This window comes from Rhinoderma darwinii, chromosome 2, assembly GCF_050947455.1.
Source record: "Rhinoderma darwinii isolate aRhiDar2 chromosome 2, aRhiDar2.hap1, whole genome shotgun sequence".
Lineage (NCBI taxonomy): Eukaryota > Metazoa > Chordata > Amphibia > Anura > Rhinodermatidae > Rhinoderma > Rhinoderma darwinii.
Window position 1 is genome coordinate 13657360 of NC_134688.1, and position 26664 is coordinate 13684023.

The window sequence follows — 26664 nt, forward strand, 5'->3', positions numbered from 1 at the left end:
TTAGGCTGCGCCGTTTCTCTGGGGTATTACACTGAACCATTTCTTTGGGTTATTAACCTGCGCCATTTAATGGGGGCATGGAGTTGCAATATTAATTGTGATGTGAGCCTTGAAAGGGTGTCTAGTGCTGCATCTAAGACCCCCATAATGTAGTGGGTTGCCCACCACTGATCTACAATAATACACTGTATCAAACCCTCAGCTTTATGAGCAGAGTTAGACCAAGATGGCGCTTTCAGTCTGTGAATGTTACCAAAGAATGTTTTCCATTACTGACAGCAAGCAGAAATCTTGAAAACGGTGAGGAATAGAACGGAGAGCGGACATTTCCTTCACTATTCTTAACAATATTTGACGAATTCCTTTTAATACAAATTTACTAATTAACCTGGAGGAGAACAATGGCGTCCTGTCCGCTCCTCTAATCATGATTGGTGGAGTCTCACGGACGAACGAGCAGGAAATATTATATCAGAAATGACTCCCTGAATAAACTGCGCCGGAGCTAATTAACCATGAAAGACACGACGCCGTAAAGGGTTTAATATCTCAGCTCATTGCCGGAAAAACAAGTAGCGGAGCCGCCATCAATCACGCCGTACAGTACGTATCAAGACGAGCCAGGCAATTAGCCAAGCAGCCTTCGTCTGGAAGTGAGGACTTCAGCAACGAGGAGTCCGGGTGACATATTCCGCCTATCCATCTTCTCCATGCATGACGGCATGCAGAACGCCAAGCTAGTAGGAACACCAGCCACGCCAAGATGAATGTCTGTCACTGATTAACGGCGCCAGCTTCAATCTCAGCGAAACCATTAGATTCCCATTTAATGGCACATTATGCTGAAAAATGACTGGCGATTAAATAGCGCATGTTTTCTACAACTATTATTTGTGGGAAAGGAACAAGATTCTTAGATAAAAGCCAGAATGGATAATTTTTGCCATTAATCCGGCCGGTAGGGGGCGCTGGTTCATAGATGCATCTGTAGTAACAGGAAGCAGAGCCTATGACAGGTTATACAAAGGATTTCAGAGGCCAAGCACCCAAGCGGCGTTACATTTTAAAGGGGTCGTCCAGTTTAGAAAACCCATTTTTATACACCCTATTAGGGAATTCTGGGTAAATAGAGGGAGTCCTCTGTTCAGATTCCTCATCTCCTGGTCAGAGTGGAGAGCGGTACAAAGAGCGTCTACCACTCTGGAGGACCTGTCCTGTATTACACAGACAAACGTACAGTGTAATACTTCATTTCCCCTGTGGTGGCGCTGCAGAGAAACACAGATTACAGACGATCGCCGGGGGGACACCGTGATCTGCTTATTGTCAAGGGATCCTTCTAACAAGTAGGGATTGTCCAAAGAGGAGAATCCTCTTTTAAAGGGCTTTTCTGGTTTGGACAATTCCTTTTAAATAGAAGGTTCCTTTTCATGATCAGCTGATCACTAGGGGTCCACCTGGTGGGACCCCGAGCGACAGAGGCCTAACTTGATGCTACTGGGCCCCTATGCAAAATCTGTAACAGTCTCGCACCTACTTTGCGCTATTTAGAATAGTGGTAAAAATTGTTTTCTCGGGCCCTAGGGTGCGGGTGCTACCTGGGCACCCCTCAGAGCTACGGCCTGCGGTTACAGAGGTAGAACCAGGTGCTAAGTGATTATTTCCCCTGAAGAATTACATGAAATCAATATCGGCCGCTCTCTCTACTCTATCCAATAGGGTGCCCTATGAGGGCGAGTAGAACGTAATGATCCAAAGTGGACAACCCCTTTAACATGTCCTCTGGCATAGAGACATGTTAGAAGATGCAATCATTGGCGCTCTGTTGCCCCCATTTTTTTTAACTATGGAGGGCCATGGTGCTATTTAAAGTGCCATCTTTGCCAATTTCCAGAAATTCATTGTAGAGTCTGACAATCTCCGAGCAGCAAGCGGTCCAGGACATACTAATGACCCCATTCTGGATAGTCTTTGTGGGGTTGGGGCTGAATCAGTTGGTGGAAGGAAATTTTTTGGAAAACAGATTAAGGTGGAATTCCCCTTTAAGAACATAGGGGACAAGAAGACAATGAAATCTATTAAAGGGGCCACCTATTGGGGCACACAGCAATATGCAAGTAGCAAGAATACTCTATATACAGTATATATATATACACACACACACATACACACACTGACACAATGTCACAGAAAGTTGAAAATACGACAGTACCGGGAGACGAGGAGCTCTTACCTATGTCTGAAATCTTTATTTCTGAGAGAAGACGAGAGAGGCAGAGAGAAATAGAAGTGTTAGTAAAAGAGGTAGGAAATGTAGGGGTTAATGTAACAGTCAGAAAGACGAGAATTCAAGACATTACAGATGTAGCAGAGCTGAATTTGTCATGCAAGTTTCTTTTGTGCAGCGTACGGCCATGTTCACACACTTAATAAAAAACGTCTGAAAATATGGAGCTGTTTTGAAGGGAAAACAGCTCCTGATTTTCAGACGTTTTTTAAGCAAACTCGCGTTTTTCACGGCCGTTTTTTGAAATGTATTTCTATAGAGTCAATGAAAAACGGCTCCAAATACGGCCCAAGTAGTGACATGCACTTCTTTTTCGCCGGCGTCCCGTAGGAACAGAACTCTGTTTTTCCCATTGAAATCAATGGGCAGATATTTGGAGGCGTTCTGCTTCCAATTTCTGAGCAGTTTTTCGGTCCGTTTACGGCCTCAAATAGCCCGTGTGAACATTCCCTATTAACTTACTGAGCTGAGAAAATTCACAGATTTCAAATTCGACCAAATGACAAACTCAGCTCTGCTGCATTTACATATTCAGCGCTATATTTGCCAATTTTTTTGTATGGACTTGACTATTTTTGCGATATTTACGGAAACACCATCTACTTCTATCTTTTTTATGGGTGGATTTTGAGGGGGTTTTATACTGATCGTTTCGGCATGCTATTTTGTCCTGCTTAAATACATTTTTTTATTATTATTTATTGGCCTTTTGTGGTGTAATGTTGGACGTCCAGATTTTGAGGACAATACAATAGGTTTACTTATATGTGACCGTCTGGGAAAGACACAAGGCTACACCACAGGCAAAAGCGATACATTTTTGCTATTAATTTGACCAAAAGGGGGCGCTGGTTCATTTTGTGTGCTGGAAATCTGTAATACATAGCAAAGGAGTATTTATTTATACAGAAGTTATGGCAGATCATCCATGATGGGACTCTTGGTGGTCATGATCCAGAGGATGATGGCCAGGGCAACACCAGAGATTACCACAAATAAGTTAAATGGAGATGCTGGGTAATCAAATTAAAATAGCAAAGATGGGGGACCCCCTCTGTAAAATGTGTCATCTCAGCAGGACACCTGTTTTTTAAAATAATATCCCCAATCCCCGATATTGGGGTAAGTTGTGGCTGGCTTTACACTTTACCTGCAGCGGCCACTACAGACGAAATGAAGTATTACACAATGCCCAGTCAATGAATAGGCAACCATGTTCGGGTCAAGTCCTCCAGAGTGGAAGCTGCTCTTTCTTAGATAATAGAGGGGGGGTCCCCACTATGATATCCATATGACCTAATATGGACAGGGGTTGCCTTGTGGAAGCAGATGACCTCTTTAATTTAAAGTATCTCTGTTCGTAACCCTATATGGGAAATTTAGCATTAGGATATCTATAAGAGCCAAGAATGAAGGTGGGTTATAAACTTCTTAGACTTGGCATAGATTGGCGCCAAACGTCTATTTCTAATTTGCTATAATTACCTGAGCTCCAGGGTGCTGGTGACATTCCCGGTGGGAAAAATTCTTCGGATGTAGTTGAAGTCTCCAACGTAAAGACTTCCATCCGGACCACAAGTCAAAGCAACTGGTGCCAAGAGTTTGTTACCATCCGCTAGACCGTTGCAGCTAGGACAGGAGATGCTTCGGCGGCGCCCGTTACCCATGGTGCTTCCGATCACGGCTGGCTGCTGGGAAATAAACTGGTTCTCTCCGTTGCCTTTGTGCAGGATACCTGATCCTAATGTGAAAGAATCAACCGGTTACTACTCTTATATAAATCCAATATTATATTTAAAGAGTTTAAATATAAGCACTTTCCCTTTAAGAAGGTTACCAGTGAAAGTAGTATGCAAATGAGGAGGAGGGACTATAGGATCTCTCTCTTAAAGGAACACTAAATCTAAAGTCTATATTCTTTCTATTTGCTGTGCAGTTGAATATAATCTATTGTTCCATGTTATCAGCCACCACTGACTGTAGTATTTTCTGATAGGATGAGGGACAGGAAGCGCAGAAAATCCCCGCCCCCACCTTGATCTCTATTTTATGTCACATATCTCCAGTTTAAAAAACCTCCAGAGACATATATATCTATAGGTGTCACAGATATCAGACGCCGCCTGTTATAAAGCTGCTGAACTTTTATAAGCTGTAGATTTTAGGTGTACTGTCCCTTTAAGGAAGAAATACTATAGTGCTCTGTTAAGGTATAGAAAGTATTAGGATTCTCAGTGCCATAGAATTACATGCAAAAGGATTGCAGTACTGATGCCATTCCCAATCAGGAATTCCGATAGTCTGGAAATCCAGAATTCCAATGGTCCAGAATCCAATCGTCTTCTTTTTCCCCACACAACTTTATCAGAAAACTTTATGCAAATATTTTCAAGTCACCTGAAAATGTCAAATCACTCACCGGTTTGTATATTGAGCGCGTGATGTTTGTCCAGAGACCATCCCCCGAGCTTGGACGCCTCGATCTCGTAACCCTGTAAAATGGCGGTCCTCTTCTCCCACAGAATGAGATCGGGGCAGGATTCATACTCATATCCTACAGACACTGCGAATGAGAGACAGAGACCTGAATAGGACGGGAGCAACGGCCGATGACTCCAATTAGAGAGAAAAGGGCATTCAATCAGCCCGGACCGCAAATCCGGCCCGTATAATGACTTGTCCTATTTTCTTGTGGGCTCCCGGTCAATGCACGGACAGCGGAAATGCACATAGAAATGAATGGGTCCGCAATTCATCCGCATTTTTGCGGATGAATTGCGGATGCAAAAACACGTTGGTGTGCATGAGGCCTTAGATATAATCAGGATGGGTTATTAGTCTCTGGATGTAAACAATGAAGGTTTCTATTCACGAACAGCAAGCAAAAACATTGAAATTAGTCAATTCCCGCATCCTGGCCTGGCCCTGCGCATACAGATGAGGTTGTTAGGCTTCGTTCACATCCGCGTTGGGGTCCCGTTCCGTCTGAGCTTTCCGTCAGAACGCGACCCTGAACAGACACAAACGGAAACCAGAGGTTTCCGTTTCCATCACCATCATCGACTACGCTATTGCTTCCGGCAAAACGACAGGTCCGGTGCACAACAAAGACAAACGGAAACCATGGGCACCGGATCAGTCACCATTGAAATCAACCTCTGGTTTCAGTCGGTGTCAGTTTGTGTCTGTTCAGGGTCCTGTTCTGATGGAAAGCTCAGACGGAACGTCAGAACGGGACCCCAACGCAGATGTGAACAGAGCCCAACTCTGTATCAGTGTAGGCAATCCTCTGTCCCCTGTTCTTCCTTTTCTGAATACGTGTTGAGGACACAGCTACACAATGTTACAAGGGAGAGCTCTTAAATACGGTAAAAAGTCCTGGACCTCTTTCAGCCAACATGACCAAGATGTGTTTTAAGTCTCTGAATGTCATCAGGAATGACTCTATTCACTGACAGAAAGCAGATACCATATCATATCGTATCCAATATTCGCTAGGTTACTCACAACTTTTTTTTTTTTCATAGCTAAACATTGAATTTGCAGTGCGACTCACAAGAATGCCGCAATTTTCCCACGACTAGCGGGAATCCCTAAAACTCCTAAAGGGTCCGACTGATTCAATAATGACGACATCAGGACATCATTTTGTTTTCTGTTGATTTCCTGGTGCGGACTTTGACTTTTACAATATTTCTTTATTTCAATCTTAAAGATAATGTTCAGTAATTTTGCAAAATTTGTACTGGTTTTCACTTATATTATGTCTTATGCTCCAGTCACATCCAGAGCTGCATTTAGAATGTAGGTCATTCTTGGAAACAGACAGTAATTTTTTGAGCAGGTGCCCTAACAACATTGTCAATGTGCTTAAATGTATGTGCATCCCTTCCCAATTGGTAGGTTTGACCATTTCAGCCACGTTTATTGCCAAGAGGTACAAGAAATCCATTATACAGCCAAACCTTAGCAGGAGAATGGGTTGTGCGGTCATAGGATTTAATCTTCCCAATCAGTATTTTTGATACTTTTCTGCCTTACTGGTGAAGCACAGAGTGATTATAAGCTCAATTAGACTGCCCAGCACAGGACCCGGACAGGTTTTTGAATGCAGCTTTGGATGTGAATGGAGTATAAGACAAGATGAAACTAGGAATACAACCGTATCTTCCAACATCTTACCAAAAGCCTCAGACAACCCGTAGACCTTTTGACTGTACACATCCGTCTTGTCCCAAATAAAAAAGTAGGAGAGGTCCGGGGCAGCCGCAAACCACTTTCTGAAGAGACGACCCTCTACGGCGACCATCAGGTGGACTTTCATGAGGTTGAATGGGATGGTGGGGTGAGTCATGCTGATCCTAAGGATGGACTTGTAACCAGCGTTCCTTGTGCTCAAATAGTTCAGCTTGATTTTGCTTCCGGGGATTTCAATTTCTTCTTGTAGGGCCTAAAGAAAAAAAAAAAAAAAATGATAATTGTCCATAATGCACTACAGCTCAGTCTAAAATGTAATCCTACCTAGGACGAACCTACAGTCTTGCTCATCCTAATATTCCTGGTTAATGAATAGAATGCCAGAACTACAGTGAAGACTGACACAGGCAAAGCTTTAGGAAAACGGGAACTGGGGGAAAAGATGTTACTGAATAACAATGCAGATTTATATGATATTCGGGATTATTAGAAAGCTGGGTGACTCCCAGACGACCCTCTAGGCATATGATTAATCTAGCTACAGTTGCAAGAATAAGTAAGTGAACCCTTTGGAATGACCTGGATGTCTGCATTGATTACTAATATAATGAGGTCTGGTTGTTACCTATATCACAATTATAGACAAACACAATGTAACTAATCTAATAACACACAAACTGTTGTACTGGTCATGTCTTTTATTGAGCACATTGAGTAAAAACATCCACAGTGGAGGGAGAGAAAGTAAGTGAACCTCTGATGATGACTTCTCCAAGAGCGAAATGTCAAAAGGGGTTTCAATAAAGGGGGTGAGATTTCAAGTGTGGGTTTCACAGGTGCTTCGCACATTGAATAGAGGCACACAAAACCTGGTTACTAAAGTACCTGTTCTTCTTAAGACACATTGGTCAGTGTGAACCATGCCACGAGGCAAACAACATTCAGAAGAACTCAGAAGAGGTGTTATAGTGACCCATGAAGTTGGAGAAGGCTACAAAAGCATTGCAGAAGACCTGGACGTACATCAATCAAGGGTTAGACAAACTGTCTACAAATGAAGAAGATTCAGGACTGTTGCTTCTCTCCCTCGGAGTGGGCGTCCTGTTAGAAAAGCAGCAAAAACCTCTGCTAATCTGTCCGCTATTAGAAAAACACTGAAGAAGAATGACATTCATGGGAGGACACCACGAAGGAACCGTCGCTTTTCAAAAAACACATTTTTGCCTGAGACGACCTGGACGTTCCACAAAACTTCTAGGAAAATGTTCCATGGACGGATGAGACAAAAGTGGAACTTTTTAGCACAAATGCACAATTCTACGTTTGGAGGTAAAAGAAGACGGCACACAAAAACCTCATCCCAACGGTGAAGCGTGGAGGAAGGGGCGTCGTGGAGCAGGGGGCGTCGTCGAGGAAGGGGCGTCGTGGAGGAAGGGGCGTCGTGGAGGAAGGGGGAGCGTCGTGGAGGAAGGGGGAGCGTCGTGGCTGAGGGGGGAGCGTCGTGGCTGAGGGGGGAGCGTCGTGGCTGAGGGGGGAGCGTCGTGGTTGAGGGGGGAGCGTCGTGGCGGAGGGAGCGTCGTGGCGGAGGGAGCGTCGTGGCGGAGGGAAGCTTCGTGGAGGAGGGAAGCTTCGTGGAGGAGGGGGCACCATGGTTTGTGTCTGCTTTGCTCCTGGACACTTTGCGATCATTGAGGGAACAATGAATTCCAAGGTATATCAAACATTTTGCAGGGGAACAGAAGGGCAGCAGTCCATGACCTCGAGCAGAAGAGTCGTCGGGTGATGCAACAAGAGAACGACACAAAGCAACAAGAAAATCAACTAAAGACTGGTGGAAAAAGAAGAAGATTTGTGTTTTGGAACGTCCGAGTCCCGACCTTCACCCTATTGGGACGCTGTGGCATGACCTGGAGACGGCTGTGCCCACAAGACATCCCGGAAATATCCATGAACAAACACATTTGGAGGGAGGAAAGGTCCAAAATTCCTACTCAACATTGTGCAAATCTTATTTGCAGCTCCAGGAAATATTTGGTGCAGGTGATTCTATACAAGGCTATTCTATACAAGGGTTCACTTACTTTCTCTCCCTGCACTGTGGATGTTTTTACTCAATGTGCCCAATAAAAGACATGACCAGTACAACAGTTTGTGTGTTATTAGATTAGTTACATTGTGTTTCTCTATAATTGTGACTTTGATAACAACCAGACCACATTATATTAGTAATCACTGCAGACATCCAGGTCGTTCCAAAGGGTTCACTTACTCTTTCTTGTACCTGTATAGTCGTCGACAGATTTGTCCTCCTTCCCGCCGCTCTGAAGGACGTTCGGACAATTTAGCTAGTCGTGTATTATAAATTGAGGTTAAAGGCGGAAAAACTAAATCTGCGAGTGTAGCAATATGGCTGATTTCCTGAGGCGGTAAACAACCGCGCGCATCTAAAGTACGCTTTAATTTTCTTCTCGCTGAAGTCTTCCATCACCCTGACAGGACCATTTATCCAGCCTGATATGTAAACATTGTTCATGAGGCTGGAAGTCCTCGATTTGATCATTAAAACGACTTTGCTCTACTTCAACATCTCCCGAGCTAAAAATGGTTTCCATTAAGCAGGTGGCTCCGCCTACCACGGCACCTACGATCCTCTGCAAAGCTTGCCGAAGATGGGAATAGTAACATATGTACCCTTCTGAATCCTGTCACTTTTAAAAAATGCCGCAAAAACACCTCAAATATTCACCAAATTGAATTGAGAATGCAGCTTTGGATGTGACAGGAGTATCAAATGCTATGATATTGCTCCAGTCACATCAAGAACTGCGTTCAAATATCTGATGGTTTCCTCTTAGCAGTCAGGCTGAAACATCTCCCTGCTGGATCTGAATTAGTACAAAGCGTGTTTTACAGTTGTGAGACATAAAGGATTTGTCTGTCGACAGAGTGCTGACAGATTCCAAGAGGCAGACAGCAGAATTCTGAATTTGGATGTGATAGGAGTATTAAGTACTGTATAATCATGTATCAACATCTTAAAAATACTTGTACAAAAACACAATTCATCATATTAATTATATTAATCTTGAACTGGCATTGGGTTACATTATAGCTCTACTTCTCCATTCACACCAAGAGCAGCATTCAAACTTCTGCTGGTTTCTTTTTAGATCGGAGGCTAAACTACCTCACAAATACCTGTGGATCATTGGATGGTTCAGTATCTCTACAAAGTATACTCTTCTGTGGTGAGAAAGCCATCAAGGACGTGTCTGCCGACACAGTGCTGACAGATTCCAAGAGGCAGTAGGCAGAATTCTGAATGCAGCTTTGGATGCGACAGGAGTATAAAACTCAAGATTAGTAAACTACACCCCCAAAAATTACAGGTGGATTGGGATGTATGTCCTTACCTGTATTTCAGGTACAATAGGTCCTTTCTCCGAGCATGAGCTGGCAAACGCGGTTAGCGGAGCCGGGGAGAGAACAGGATTGGGACGGGCGAAGCTGCTCAGGTCACAACTGGCAATCTCGTTCTCCTCAAGTCTCATTGTGATGGTCTCCATGACAAAGAAGCGGTCCCACGGCAGCCAGAGCGTGTGTTCCTGCGTGATAAACGGCGCCCGCTCAAACCGTAGGGTGATGGAGATCCCACCATTGGTTACGAGATCAAAGCTGTAAGCGCAGGGGAAAAAAAAAACTATTAAAAAAATTTATTTATTGGAATAACATTTATTTTTTTTTTTAAAACAAAACGATATGCAAATGCTAAAAAAAATAAAAAAATAAAAAATAAAAAAAAAAGTTTATTGAAATATATTGATATTTTAAAAAAAATACATTTGGATACAAAAATTCATTTAACTAAAATATTTTTTTTTAATCTGCCTATATTTATGTAAACAAAGTGATACAATTAAGTGCCCGTGCCTGAGGTGACAATACAATTAGCGGTATATTCACACATCGCAGTCAATTATCTTATAGCACGGATTATCTAATATATGTAATTAGCAGGTAAAAAATAAATAAAAAATAAAAATAATAATAATAAAATAAATAATAAATAAATAACCCCAATGCATTCACGTTATAAACACGGCTCGGTAATTATCAAATATAATGGGGCTCGTTGCGCCGGGATCCCTGCGAGGCTTCAAACAAATGTATTCATGGCGTGATAACTTATTTATGATGATTGCTCCCAGATGTTTCTGTATACGTCTTCGCTGTCACATAAATCTCCTTCCGTGACAGTTTTACATGTCTTTTCCAGTATGCATTTCCATTAATGATCTATGCCGGTTCGGCATTACAAGAAAGATATCTGCGGGCATCTGGCTCAAAAATAACTAGCGCAAAAAATAAGTCAGCTGATTCATGATTTTTTTATCTCTAGGCTTAAGGGGGAACCCGTGAGCCCACAGGGTCCCCTTTCTGCCTCCGGCTAGAAAATGACCCCACTGGTTACACTCGGAATTTCAACTTCAAACAATCATATCAAAGAGTGTGTACATTCTTGCCATCATTTGATTTCTTTCATATATCCAAAATAAAAAAAAAATGAAGCAACTTTGCAAATAGTTTTCATTAAAAAACCCTCTATCGTTTTGTGTATACGGCTCCTATGCAAAACTATGCGTCGTCATGATTACAGACTACAAACAAACCCTGTGTAGTCTGATCCTGCAGTCATGTTTCTTGATAATCTACAATAGAAGAGGGGGCAGAGGGAGTGGAACAAAGATGCCCATACACGAACAATAGCTTTTCGGCCGTGCGCTTGTCCGTCGGACATCTATTTCAACTGATGTATACGCCAAAAGTATCCACAAGGATATCAAAAGAGTATCATTGTAGCATCTGTTGGGCTAGTCGCTGCAGGATCAGAGTATGCAGGGTTTGTTTGTTGTCTGTAAGCATAAAGACGCATAGGAGCTGTAGACACAAAACGACTTTTGGTATATACAGAATATAAAAAAAATATACAAAAAGTTGCTTTTATTTATATATATATATATTATTTTTTTTTACATTTTATTTTCATTTTTTTTTTCAAAAATTTTTTTTAATGGTAGCAAATGTTTACCCACCCTTTAAAGGTTATGACATCACTGTCAACTGCCCAGTGGTCTAGGATTTTTTTTTTTAAAAGAACCAATCAAATATAAAGCTACACGAGTGATTTTGGGCTATTCTGGTATTGGTCGCAGAGGGTAGCACAATATTCCGATATAATCCCGTAGAGTATTATAAACCCACTACCAGCAGATGTAATGGGGATAACCATAAATCAGACACTAAAAAATTCAAAATTCCACGGGAAAAAACAAATGATTGTAAATTAGAGTGTTTTGTTTTTTTTAAATTTTGTTACTTTTTGTGGAACCGGCTTAAACCTCGCATACATTTTTTTTTTTTTCATTTTATGGCTATTTGTTAAAAAAATCCATCTCTGTGATTTATTGACGCTTATGAAAAAAAAGTGAATTTTTGTAACTTTTTTTTTGGTAACAACGAATCAACATAACAACATTGTATACCAACAATGCAGAAGAATTTTCCTAATTGATGTCTGACGTGTTTACATCTTCGACTTCCTTGTAGCCAATTGTTTGCTTGGTAAATATTCGACAGCAGATCATCGTCCCTTTGGTGAATCCAAAGCCGTCAATTCGCAGCAGGAGCCGGGGTCAATAGTAACGCTTTCATTGCAAAACACACAGGGGGGTTCAGCACTGAAAGATGGAAGGGAGGGGGGGTACCATTTGATTTTCACTCCTGACAGATTGTCCATAGTAAGGTCTCCTCCGGGATCGCTAGTGAATTATCATGTTGCAGTGCAGTAAAAAACATGGCGGCGTCCTCCGCTATCCGGCTGCTTGGTGATAATTGGCATTATTGAGCAGTATGGCAGTAGCTGTGCACTATTCTACGGTAGTATTGGTATAAAGTCGTGTTGTGACCATAGACATAAGGGAACCGGAGATTTCATTACTGTCAGACCCTCTCCCTTAAAGCTGAACATACACATAGACCAAAGTAAACTAAACCGGACGATCTCCGTAAGAGCGGAGGTGATGGAAAGGAATAGGAGAAAGACAGCAAAAAAAATGCAGTTATGTGTATACAACGTCTGTCATTTCTTCCTGGAATTATTACCTGCCATCATGTCTGCTGATCGTGTAACCAAGAGGTGGTGCGCTGACAAAACTGACGTTCACACCAACTAGTGGGGTACCATCTGATGTAACCACCTGACCACGTATCACACAAACATGTCTGCAAAAGAAAAGGAAGAACCAAGAGTTAAAATTACATATAATTATTCATGAACATAGGGGGCAGTATTATAGTAGTTATATTCTTATATATAGGAGAGGTATTATAGTAGTTATATTCTTGTACATAGGAGCAGTATTAGAGTAGTTATATTCTTGTACATAGGAGCAGTATTATAGTAGTTATATTCTTGTATATAGGGGCAGTATTATAGTAGTTAGATTCTTGTATATAGGAGGCAGTATTATAGTAGTTATATTCTTGTATATAGGAGCAGTATTATAGTAGTTATATTATTGTATATAGGAGAAGTATTATAGTAGTTATATTCTTGTATATAGGAGCAGTATTATAGTAGTTATATTCTTGTATATAGGGGGCAGTATTATAGTAGTTATATTCTTGTATATAGGGGGCAGTATTATAGTAGTTATATTCTTGTATATAGGAGCAGTATTATAGTAGTTATATTCTTGTATATAGGAGGCAGTATTATAGTAGTTATATTCTTGTACATAGGAGCAGTATTATAGTAGTTATATTCTTGTATATAGGAGCAGTATTATAGTAGTTATATTCTTGTATATAGGGGCAGTATTATAGTAGTTATATTCTTGTATATAGGGGGCAGTATTATAGTAGTTATATTCTTGTATATAGGAGGCAGTATTATAGTAGTTATATTCTTGTACATAGAGGGCAGTATTATAGTAGTTATATTCTTGTATATAGGAGGCAGTATTATAGTAGTTATATTCTTGTATATAGAGGGCAGTATTATAGTAGTTATATTCTTGTATATAGGAGGCAGTATTATAGTAGTTATATTCTTGTATATAGGAGGCAGTATTATAGTAGTTATATTCTTGTACATAGAGGGCAGTATTATAGTAGTTATATTCTTGTATATAGGAGGCAGTATTATAGTAGTTATATTCTTGTATATAGAGGGCAGTATTATAGTAGTTATATTCTTGTATATAGCGGGCAGTATTATAGTAGTTATATTCTTGTATATAGGAGCAGTATTGTAGTAGTTATATTCCTGTATATAGGGGGCAGTATTATAGTAGTTATATTCTTGTATATAGGCGGCAGTATTATAGTAGTTATATTCTTGTATACAGGGGGCAGTATTATAGTAGTTATATTCTTGTATATAGGGCAGTATTATAGTAGTTATATGCTTGTACATAGGGGACAGTATTATAGTAGTTATATTCTTGTATATAGGGGGCAGTATTATAGTTGTTATATTCTTGTATATAGGGGCAGTATTATAGTAGTTATATTCTTGTATATAGGGGGCAGTATTATAGTTGTTATATTCTTGTATATAGGGGCAGTATTATAGTAGTTATATTCTTGTATATAGGGGCAGTATTATAGTAGTTATATTCTTGTATATAGGGGGCAGTATTATAGCAGTTATATTCTTGTATATAGGGGGCAGTATTATAGTAGTTATATTCTTGTATATAGGGGCAGTATTATAGTAGTTATATTCTTGTACATAGGAGCAGTATTATAGCAGTTATATTCTTGTATATAGGGGCAGTCTTATAGTAGTTATATTCTTGTATATATGGGCAGTATTATAGTAGTTATATTCTTGTATATAGGGGCAGTATTATAGTAGTTATATTCTTGTATATTGGGGTAGTATTATAGTAGTTATATTCTTGTATATAGGAGCAGTATTATAGTAGTTATATTCTTGTATATGGGGGCAGTATTATAATAGTTATATTCTTGTATATGGGGGCAGTATTATAGTAGTTATATTCTTGTATATAGGGGCAGTATTATAGTAGTTATATTCTTGTATATAGGGGCAGTATCATAGTAGTTATATTCTTGTATATAGGGGCAGTATCATAGTAGTTATATTCTTGTATATAGGGAGCAGTATTATAGTAGTTATATTCTTGTATATGGGGGCAGTATTATAATAGTTATATTCTTGTTTATAGGAGAAGTATTATAATAGTTATATTCTTGTATATAGGAGAAGTATTATAGTAGTTATATTCTTGTATATAGGGAGCAGTATTATAGTAGTTATATTCTTGTATATAGGAGCAGTATTATAGTAGTTATATTCTTGTACATAGGGGCAGTATTATAGTAGCTATATTCTTGTATAAAGGAGGCAGTATTATAGTAGTTATATTCTTGTATATGGGGGCAGTATTATAGTAGTTATATTCTTGTATATAGGGGCAGTATCATAGTAGTTATATTCTTGTATATAGGGAGCAGTATTATAGTAGTTATATTCTTATATATAGGAGAGGTATTATAGTAGTTATATTCTTGTACATAGGAGCAGTATTATAGTAGTTATATTCTTGTACATAGGAGCAGTATTATAGTAGTTATATTCTTGTATATAGGGGCAGTATTATAGTAGTTAGATTCTTGTATATAGGAGGCAGTATTATAGTAGTTATATTCTTGTATATAGGAGCAGTATTATAGTAGTTATATTATTGTATATAGGAGAAGTATTATAGTAGTTATATTCTTGTATATAGGAGCAGTATTATAGTAGTTATATTCTTGTATATAGGGGGCAGTATTATAGTAGTTATATTCTTGTATATAGGGGGCAGTATTATAGTAGTTATATTCTTGTATATAGGAGCAGTATTATAGTAGTTATATTCTTGTATATAGGAGGCAGTATTATAGTAGTTATATTCTTGTACATAGGAGCAGTATTATAGTAGTTATATTCTTGTATATAGGGGCAGTATTATAGTAGTTAGATTCTTGTATATAGGAGGCAGTATTATAGTAGTTATATTCTTGTATATAGGAGGCAGTATTATAGTAGTTATATTCTTGTACATAGAGGGCAGTATTATAGTAGTTATATTCTTGTATATAGGAGGCAGTATTATAGTAGTTATATTCTTGTATATAGAGGGCAGTATTATAGTAGTTATATTCTTGTATATAGCGGGCAGTATTATAGTAGTTATATTCTTGTATATAGGAGCAGTATTGTAGTAGTTATATTCCTGTATATAGGGGGCAGTATTATAGTAGTTCTATTCTTGTATATAGGCGGCAGTATTATAGTAGTTATATTCTTGTATACAGGGGGCAGTATTATAGTAGTTATATTCTTGTATATAGGGCAGTATTATAGTAGTTATATGCTTGTACATAGGGGACAGTATTATAGTAGTTATATTCTTGTATATAGGGGGCAGTATTATAGTTGTTATATTCTTGTATATAGGGGCAGTATTATAGTAGTTATATTCTTGTATATAGGGGGCAGTATTATAGTTGTTATATTCTTGTATATAGGGGCAGTATTATAGTAGTTATATTCTTGTATATAGGGGCAGTATTATAGTAGTTATATTCTTGTATATAGGAGCAGTATTATAGTAGTTATATTCTTGTATATAGGGGCAGTATTATAGTAGTTATATTCTTGTATATAGGGGGCAGTATTATAGCAGTTATATTCTTGTATATAGGGGGCAGTATTATAGTAGTTATATTCTTGTATATAGGGGCAGTATTATAGTAGTTATATTCTTGTACATAGGAGCAGTATTATAGCAGTTATATTCTTGTATATAGGGGCAGTATTATAGTAGTTATATTCTTGTATATAGGGGCAGTATTATAGTAGTTATATTCTTGTATATTGGGGTAGTATTATAGTAGTTATATTCTTGTACATAGGAGCAGTATTATAGCAGTTATATTCTTGTATATAGGGGCAGTATTATAGTAGTTATATTCTTGTATATAGGGGCAGTATTATAGTAGTTATATTCTTGTATATTGGGGTAGTATTATAGTAGTTATATTCTTGTATATAGGAGCAGTATTATAGTAGTTATATTCTTGTACATAGGGGCAGTATTATAGTAGTTATATTCTTGTACATAGGAGCAGTATTATAGTAGTTATATTCTTGTATATATGGGCAGTATTATAGTAGTTATATTCTTGTATATAGGGGCAGTATTATAGTAGTTATATTCTTGTATATTGGGGTAGTATTATAGTAGTTATATTCTTGTATATAGGAGCAGTATTATAGTAGTTATATTCTTGTATATGGGGGCAGTATTATAGTAGTTATATTCTTGTATATGGGGGCAGTATTATAGTAGTTATATTCTTGTATATAGGGGCAGTATTATAGTAGTTATATTCTTGTATATAGGGGCAGTATCATAGTAGTTATATTCTTGTATATAGGGGCAGTATCATAGTAGTTATATTCTTGTATATAGGGAGCAGTATTATAGTAGTTATATTCTTGTATATGGGGGCAGTATTATAATAGTTATATTCTTGTTTATAGGAGAAGTATTATAATAGTTATATTCTTGTATATAGGAGAAGTATTATAGTAGTTATATTCTTGTATATAGGGAGCAGTATTATAGTAGTTATATTCTTGTATATAGGAGCAGTATTATAGTAGTTATATTCTTGTACATAGGGGCAGTATTATAGTAGCTATATTCTTGTATAAAGGAGGCAGTATTATAGTAGTTATATTCTTGTATATGGGGGCAGTATTATAGTAGTTATATTCTTGTATATAGGGGCAGTATCATAGTAGTTATATTCTTGTATATAGGGAGCAGTATTATAGTAGTTATATTCTTGTATATGGGGGCAGTATTATAATAGTTATATTCTTGTATATAGGAGAAGTATTATAGTAGTTATATTCTTGTATATAGGGAGCAGTATTATAGTAGTTATATTCTTGTATATAGGGAGCAGTATTATAGTAGTTATATTCTTGTATATGGGGGCAGTATTATAATAGTTATATTCTTGTATATAGGAGAAGTATTATAGTAGTTATATTCTTGTATATAGGAGAAGTATTATAGTAGTTATATTCTTGTATATAGGAGAAGTATTATAGTAGTTATATTCTTGTATATAGGAGCAGTATTATAGTAGTTATATTCTTGTATATTGGGGTAGTATTATAGTAGTTATATTCTTGTATATAGGAGCAGTATTATAGTAGTTATATTCTTGTACATAGGGGCAGTATTATAGTAGTTATATTCTTGTACATAGGAGCAGTATTATAGTAGTTATATTCTTGTATATATGGGCAGTATTATAGTAGTTATATTCTTGTATATAGGGGCAGTATTATAGCAGTTATATTCTTGTATATAGGGGGCAGTATTATAGTAGTTATATTCTTGTATATAGGGAGCAGTATTATAGTAGTTATATTCTTGTATATAGGAGCAGTATTATAGTAGTTATATTCTTGTATATAGGGGCAGTATTATAGTTGTTATATTCTTGTATATAGGGGGCAGTATTGTAGTAGTTATATTCTTGTATATAGAGGGCAGTATCAGTAGTTTATTCTGGTCAATGCTGCAGTTTTATGGTATTTATTGCTAGTGGAGAACTAATAGTATTAATATAGTTTGTAACTGGAATATGTCTTTACATTGAAGCTAGGATCGAATCCAATCCAATCCTAGTCCCCCTCCCCCTCTCCGATCCTGATCTAGTGCTCTATGTATTTGGAAAATGCAGAATAATTCAGTATGTCATCTGGGACGGCTCAGCAGTCTACCCGCAGGTCCCTTAGGAGGACTGAGTTTTGCATTATTTACAGAGTCTGTAGAGGAAGCTGAGACCTGGCTGAGCAGATTTCTCAGATCACACTGATAAAAGGCGGCTCAGATGATATTACACATGAATACAAACTCAGCAAAGGGATGAATAACTGAACTTCAAACCCGCGCCTCATCTCTTATCCCTCGCAGGATGCCATATGTTACAGGACAAACCCAGAAGAAAGATTTCCAGCTCGGCTTCCATCAACCGTCAGCCTTATAGGAATGAGCGTGTATAACTTAGGCCTTATGTACTCGACTAATCCATAATAGGGTGCCTATAGAAATCTATAGGACCATACTATACCTCTTGGTGCCTCCAATTGTACTGTATTACGCACTGTATTCTTCCTTTACTTCTAGAGTAGAACTCGGTGCCTCACAAAGGTCCGTGAGCCCTTAAAGGGCTATCGCCATCTCCTAAAGTGACGACATATCGCTAAGACTGCAGGGACAAACCGTGAATGGGGTGAAGTCCTAAACCAGCACCTTCTCCCCTTCATTCTCAGGATCGGCGAGGGTCCCAGAGGTCCTAGCTATCTGGAGATGGGAATAACTCTTTAATAAGACTGCACCACCATCACCAGTGCCACACGACATTAGTCATTCAGTGGGTGCCATTGCACCTACTAGGTTATCATTAGTGGGTCATCTACTTAAAGGCACGGTCACACATACCAGCTTTTTTTTAAATTCGAGAAGAATCCCCCTCCCCGCATCAAATATAAAACAGTCTCCGGGCTTTGTATCTGAAATGGCGAAGATACGATTTTATTGCCGCACTTGTTATTCTCTAATTTTATTTACAACTGTACATTTCGCCCTCAAGTCAAACCAGAATTTATTATCGTGGAGGAAGCCGTCCTTTCCCTCCCCCACAGCTTTCTACAGCCAAGAATTTATTATTGTCTTATTAAAATGAGGCACAGAAAGATTTTGCCCCCAACAGTTTCTAAACATAAAAATTTCCACACCTCGTAAAGTAAAAACATTATTTTTTTTTTTTTTTGAATACACATTTTTTTTTTTAGACCACTGGATAATCCTTATTATTCCATTTTCACATCAGGTGCCTCCACAGAACAGAATAATCACTCCCTAGAGGTGAATGTCATATGCTAAAAACCAGTCCTAAAAACATTTACCCCACTTTAACAGCTTAGGGCTACTTGATTTTGCACTTAAAAAATGACCAGAAATGTTTGAGAACCACTTAGCTGAGAAAAAAAAAAAAGGAGAAAAATATAAAAATATAAATAAAAAAAAAAAAAAAAAAATCTTCCGTCCATTAAATATGTATGTAGCAATCACAGCCGTTTCCCATCTGTATATAAAGCTTGTGTGGACCATTTTTTCCCTCCTCTGCTCCATTTGCAAATGCAAAAGAAAAAAAAAAATTAATTGAATAATTTGAAAAAAGGTTTCTACCTAGCTGAGCTTTTAGTACTATAGGAAAGTTAGTTCACAAGATAATTGGTTGCCGGCATAGCTTTTACATTCAAGATTTTATTTTAAGTAATATACTACTTTATACTCTAGTCACATCTAAAGCTGCATTCAGGCTTCTGCTAGCTACTGCATAGAATCTGTTGACAATTTCCTGGAAGATACACCTCTGTCAACTCTGACAAGATCAAACGGACGTGCAATTTCTGGACTAAAAAGACAGCGGAGCATCATCTGTACAGACATAAAACCAGCAAAGGACCACAGCCAGAAGTAAGGTCCTGCAGGCTATTAGAAAACTAACAGTATTGCAGCTGTGGACCTATTAAGAGTCTAAAACAAGCACAGCAGGGTTCAGAAACATTTGCAGGGCCGTTGGTTGACCCCATAGCGGTTCTCAATGTTTATGCTATAGTTACAATGCTGCTGCCTGGAATCTGTTGCCAAGATGTTGGTAGATGCATCCGTTGGCTCTGCCAAGATCAAGCTGATGTACAATTCCTTGACTAAAAAGATAGCCAAGCATCATCTGTGCAGACATAAAATCAGAAAAGGGCCACTGCCAAAAGTAAAGGTCATGCAGGCTATTATTAGGAAACCAACAGTATTGCAACTCTGGACCTAATAAGAGACTAAAATGAGCTTAGTAGGGTCCAGAAACATTTGCAGGGCCCTTGATTGACCCCATAGCGGTTCTCAATTTTTATGCCTTAGTTACAATGTGGCTGATTGGAATCGGTTGTCAACAAGTTGCGGGTAAACCCCTGTTGGCTTTGCCATGATCAAACTGATGTACAATTTGTGGACTGGAAAGCTGTTAAGTATTGTTAACCCCATAGCGGTTCTCTTTTTAGGCAATAGTTCACATGATAATGCTGCTGCATGGAACCTGTTGGCACCTCTGCAATATTGGACTGCTGTTCAATTTCTGCACTGGAAAATATACTATCATGATCTGTACAGACATAGAACCAGCTAAGGGTTGCAGCTCTGGATGTAATAAGAGTCTAACATAAATTCTGCAGGTTCTAGAAACGTTTGTAGGGCTCTTTGTTGATCTCATTGCGGTTCTAAATTTTTAGATTATGTTTACAAATCATAATTTGCATTACCTAGGTTCCCATCAGTAGCAATGCTGCCGCAGCATGCGATAGTCTACTAGTGATGGGTCAAACCATATGCTGATTTAGGTAGTCCCGTCCTATATTGGACTTCATACAATCCATAGGTGCCATACAATGGTTTGGTTATGGACAAACCTGGCTTGAGGTGTATTTGGGCTATTGGGGGCAAGTCAAATCAGAACCTGTTTGACTTTCCCCTTGACTTGACAAGCATAAAGCAGGTTTACCATGGGCCCATTAGCCCAAGTGGCCATGGCATCTGCCCAGATTATGGACCACTGTAGGATGCGAGCACCTTATTTGATAACACTTTATCCAGACCTATTTCAATTGTCCCCTTCTGTAAAGGATCTGCCAGGCACAACTTCTGTGTATACGCCCATAGGTAATCAGTCTGCACCTGAGTCTATGTCTCTGAGACTGACTCCATCTTCCACCACTCAGGATGGCAGGCTTAGGAGCGGGAGAGCCTATCGCAGCCTGGCCAGACGGAGCTAGCTCCCGCCCTGTGTCTATTTATACCTGCCTTTCCTGTTCCTCCTTTGCTTGTGATTCTTCTCGTGTGGTTTCCTGGCCCTGCTACAGCTTCTACTATTTGATCCTGCTCCATACTGACCCTGGTATACTGACTACGCTCCTGCTCTGCGTTTGGTACCTCGTTCACTCCTGGTTTGACTCGGCTCGTTCACCGCTTTTGTTGCTCACGGTGTTGCCGTGGGCAACTTCCCCATTTCCCTTAGCTTTGTGTACCCTTGTCTGTTTGTCTGTCGTGCACTTACTGAGCGTAGGGACCGCCGCCAAGTTGTACCCCGTCGTCTAGGGCGGGTCGTTGCAAGTAGGCAGGGACAGAGTGGCGGGTAGATTAGGGCTCACTTGTCCGTTTTCCTACCCCCCAGCATTACACCTTCCTTATCTCTATAAAGTCACAGCTGTAGGCATGAAGTACGGGGAAGAGCAAGGTTTAGGTATGACAAACCTGTCCACACCAGGGTTCGGGACTACCCACAGAGCACCTCATCGGGGGTGGGGCAAGGGGGTCGATTTTACAGAAACCCCACAAATCTGAATTTCAATATTTCAATTATTTGTGTCAAGTTTTTTCTTTTAACTTATTTTTTCACAAAAACAAGTTTAAAGTTATTTTTGCTTTGCTTAAATTGTAGAAATTGTGAAAACACCGTAAACAGCCCCGGCAAAGCAAAATTATTCCTAAACGCAGCTAAATCTGTTCCTCGCCATGGTAGAAGTTCTTCAGTAATGGGCCTGGCACGGCGAGAGGCATGGCACAGTCTCTGCCACTTCAGGCAGTATGGGGATAAGAATGCTAAAAGCTCATGGGGTGACATCCATTTACACAGTTTGAAAACAAATTTATACCAAGCCGTTCTTTCAGCGAGCGCATTTACGTAGCTTTCTAAAGCCGTTGCAGCCAGAAAAGCAGAGCTGCCGGATATCAGCGCGCACGCACCACCACGTGGGATTAAGACGTATTTAACGGATATTCCAGGCAGGAAACCTGCAGCGAGAATTAAGATAAATTGTCCAAATTTTTGGATTGTATTATTTTTTTCTACGCCTTGAGGGGCAAACATCATTGGGCTGAAGTTCGACAATCGACATTCAAAAAGTTCTGATGCAAAAAATGTACTTGCATTATATGTGCGTCACTAATACTATATGGGCTTTTGTTACAGTGGATTAAAGATTTTCTGAGAAATGTGTTTATACAAATTTAATTTGGGCTAATTACGGGAAGTAAATTTTTGGGTGCACAAATATTTCATCCAATACAGTTTGTGCCCTTTTGGGCAGCCACAAAAAAAAAAAAAATTGGGGCATTGCCCTTTAAGAATTTCCCTACATAATATATCCTGACTACAGGTAGGTATATATACAATCTCCTGCCGCCCGTCTGTTATTCCTCGCTCTGGTTCTCGCTCCACACACGAGAGCGGAGTAAAAACTAATTTGAATCAATTAATATTTGGCAAGTACTTCAAAAAGTTCATAAATATTCATCTAAATTATATACCAAGTAATAACCGGCAGGAGCGGACTCCGCCAACACAGGGGCTGATAAACACGGCTGCAATTACAATAGCGGATATGGCCATGATGAGAGAACAGCTATAAATGTGGCAGAGATGAGCCCTTTAAAGGAGAACTCCGCCTAACATTGCTGGGGGTCTGTGAGCACTCTATGTTCAATGGAAATCTTTATCTAGAGATACTATAATGTGTCCTAATTGCATTGTTTTGGGAATTAATGGGGGTCCCAGGTCACAGACCTCTCCCCATCAATGTTTATATGACACGCCAAAAGATTATTCTATGTATTTTAGGTGGAATTCTCCTTTAATCTCCTGACAGATCTATAAGAAAGTAGAGGGATGTGTCAAAATGGTAATGGAAACCATTAACAAGCTGCTGTTGACGGATCTATTACTCTTTTTACGTGTCTCTATTTAGCAATATTGAGTGTGTTGCGGTTCACGGCTTTGAATCTAATTAACTCCTTAATACCCCATGCAAATTACCTATCCACAAGTTAATATCTGGATAATCATGCAGTAAGCCATCATTAGAATAATAAAGAAAATGAAAAAGATCTATCAGCCGGTGGTAACCTGCTTGTTGATGGTTTCCAAACAGAAAGAAATCAGTTTTTTTTTACAGAGTAAGAAACTGAAGATTCTAGATTTGATATTTAGCGGCATACAGAGCCAATTGTAGTGATGAATGTAATACACTTGGATACAAGCAACTTGTAGCAATAAAACCTGCTCCATCTGTGTACAAAGAATATAGACATATATGGATTAAGATCTGATGGAGCAGCTGGATTAGTAATGCCTTACTTGGTTGGAGGGGCTTTCCTTTCAAATCACGAATTCTTGCGGATACAGCCCCCTGCCCATCCCCCAGCCTGGCATATTGAAGGATATCAGTTGAACAGCAGCAGGGGGGGGGGGATGTACATGCTCGAGATATAACAACCACTAAAGGCTGCAATTAGGGTGCGCGAAGGTCACCCAGCTTTGCACACGATGCAGATGTATATGTCATTCAGAGCCCGTGGAAAGCTGGGTGCCACCTTCAGAAATGTATTAGGACAAAGTATCAGGACATTGAAAGACTAAACATAAGAGGACGGCTAAGACTTGTCAACCCGAGCAATTTGGATTAATATTAAAAAAGGAAAATCCTCTTAAATATACAGATGTAGTTGAGCTGACTTTGTCATTTAGTTCTTTGCGGTTGCGGTGTTTTGTGCATCGTGTTTAGTGAGTCAAGATAGTTTAGGAGGGTTACCTGCAGTCCTATGTAAGACCACAGATGACAAACTCAGCTCTGCTACACCTTTCAAACTCAGCTCTACTACACCTTTCAAACTCAGCTCTGCTACATCAATGAATAGATTAACATTTACTTACCCTCTATCAAACGGATTCTCTCCTGGAATGTAATGCGTGCTGTCCCGGCCCACCAAAAATTTGATCCGGTGATAGAAGGACTGAAGGTTCTGATGGGAGACGGGGGCTTGCGTTTCGTGGATTATTTCCAGGGGATCCGGTGAACCCAGGCACAGCGCGTTTGTCTGGCAGGAGTGTTGCAGGCAGCAGTCGGGATCCAGGCAATCAATCAAACCGTCTGCAAAAGAAAAAGTAAAACATTAATTTTTTTTTGAGAATAACTTTGTATCAGGGGTGGGCTTAGAGGGGTCTGGGCCCCCGGGTGTTAAAGGACACGGGCACCTTACCAACCACTAGAGCCAGGATAGACTTGATTTGGGGTAATACAATGTATTTACGGAGCACCTATAACATGCCCCATATCAGATTTGAACCCCGGTCTCCAGTGCAAATAGACCATGGTAATAACCACTAAGCTGTGCTGTCCATCCAGTAGGTGGTGCTGTTCTATGGATGGTTATAGCTCTAACAGAGTAGAGGTGGAGGCAGCTGACATGGGTCCTTGTAGAAAAAAAACATTTGTGGACCCTTTGCTCCACCCTAACTGGTCCCTAGCAACATTGATTACCAACAGACTGGTGGGGGAGAAGAGGATTTATGTTCAAAATTCCCCTGGTTGTTACTGGAAGCTGTCAACAAGAATGTTGTCAGACACTTCCATAATAGCTTAGGGGATCTTCTATAATGCAAGGGGCCAATAACTGTACAGTGCCTGGTGTAAAGACATCTCAGACAGTCCAAATCACTACTGTAAGTTCTGTACAGACACTGAACAAGCAGGACATGTTCAGAGATTTCAGCTCTGAAACCTGCAGAATAGTGAATGCTGGTATAATACAGGATGTAACTCAGGATCAGTACTGGATGAGTAATGTCATGTATGTATACAGTGACTCCACCAGCAGAATAGTGAGTGCAGCTGTGGAGTAGAATACAGGATGTAACTCAGGATCAGTACAGGATCGGTAATGTAATGTATGTGTATACAGTGACTCCACCAGCAGAATAGTGAGTGCAGCTGTGGAGTAGAATACAGGATGTAACGCAGGATAAGTAATGTAATGTATGTACACAGTGACTCCACCAGCAGAATAGTGAGTGCAGCTCTGGAGTATAATACAGGATGTAACGCAGGATCAGTAATGTCATGAATGTACACAGTGACTCCACCAGCAGAATAGTGAGTGCAGCTCTGGAGTATAATACAGGATGTAACTCAGGATCAGCACAGGATAAGTAATGTAATGTATGTACACAGTGACTCCACCAGCAGAATAGTGAGGGCAGCTCTTGAATATAATACAGGATGTAACGCAGCATCAGTAATGTCATGTATGTACACAGTGACTCCACCAGCAGAATAGTGAGTGAAGCTCTGGAGTAGAATACAGGATATAACTCAGGATCAGTACAGGATAAGTAATGTATGAACACTGACTCCACCAGCAGAATAGCGAGTTCAGCTCTGGAGTATAATACAGGATGTAACTCAGGATCAGTATAGGATAAGTAATGTATGTACACAGTGACTCCACCAGCAGAATAGTGAGTGCAGCTCTGGAGTATAATACAGGCTGTAACTCAGGATCAGTACAGGATAAGTAATGTATGTACACAGTGACTCCACCAGCAGCATAGTGAGTGCAGCACTGGAGTATAATACAGGATGTAACTCAGGATCAGTACAGGATAAGTAATGTAATGTATTTACACAGGGACTCCACCAGCAGAACAGTGAGTGCAGCTCTGGACTATAATACTGGATGTAACTCAGGATCAGTACAGGGTAAGCAATGTAATGTATGTACACAGTGACTCCACCAGCAGAATAGTGAGTGCAGCTCTGGAGTATAATACTGGATGTAACTCAGGATCAGTACAGGGTAAGCAATGTAATGTATGTACACAGTGACTACTATATATGGACATAATATTCATATGCAAACTGTAAAATGTGGACATACCCTTTAAGTCATTTCATTTACAACTCCTGTCACCTGATGTCTCGCTCATGTTTGTCGCAGTCAGGCAAGATTTCCATTTACACCTATGAAGCAGTTATAAGGGATTTTAAAATTGATGGGCTGTCCTTCGGATAGGACATCAATATTAGATCGGTGGGGGTCCGACTCTCGCCACCCCCTCCGATCAGCTGTTTAAGGAGGCAACTCATGTTAAGTGATGGGAGAATCCACATTCGGCAGATGCCTTAT

General features: G+C 39.6%; 1 protein-coding gene across 10 annotated transcripts in view; it reads right to left on the reverse strand.

Moving 5' to 3' along the window:
- TENM4 (teneurin transmembrane protein 4) overlaps positions 1-26664 on the reverse strand; it is a 1217405-nt gene that overhangs the window by 36062 nt on the left and 1154679 nt on the right. For 7 of the 10 annotated variants that reach the window (XM_075851380.1, XM_075851376.1, XM_075851381.1 and 4 more), the window contains 7 exons: positions 24413-24629; positions 12647-12766; positions 9898-10159; positions 6470-6737; positions 4707-4850; positions 3773-4028; positions 2234-2254 (listed from right to left, as the gene is read on the reverse strand). In XM_075851380.1, the coding sequence (XP_075707495.1) occupies positions 2234-2254; positions 3773-4028; positions 4707-4850; positions 6470-6737; positions 9898-10159; positions 12647-12766; positions 24413-24629 (1288 nt within the window). The remainder of the gene's footprint in view (positions 1-2233; positions 2255-3772; positions 4029-4706; positions 4851-6469; positions 6738-9897; positions 10160-12646; positions 12767-24412; positions 24630-26664) is intronic. The other 3 variants (XM_075851385.1, XM_075851378.1, XM_075851383.1) reach the window with 1 other exon arrangement.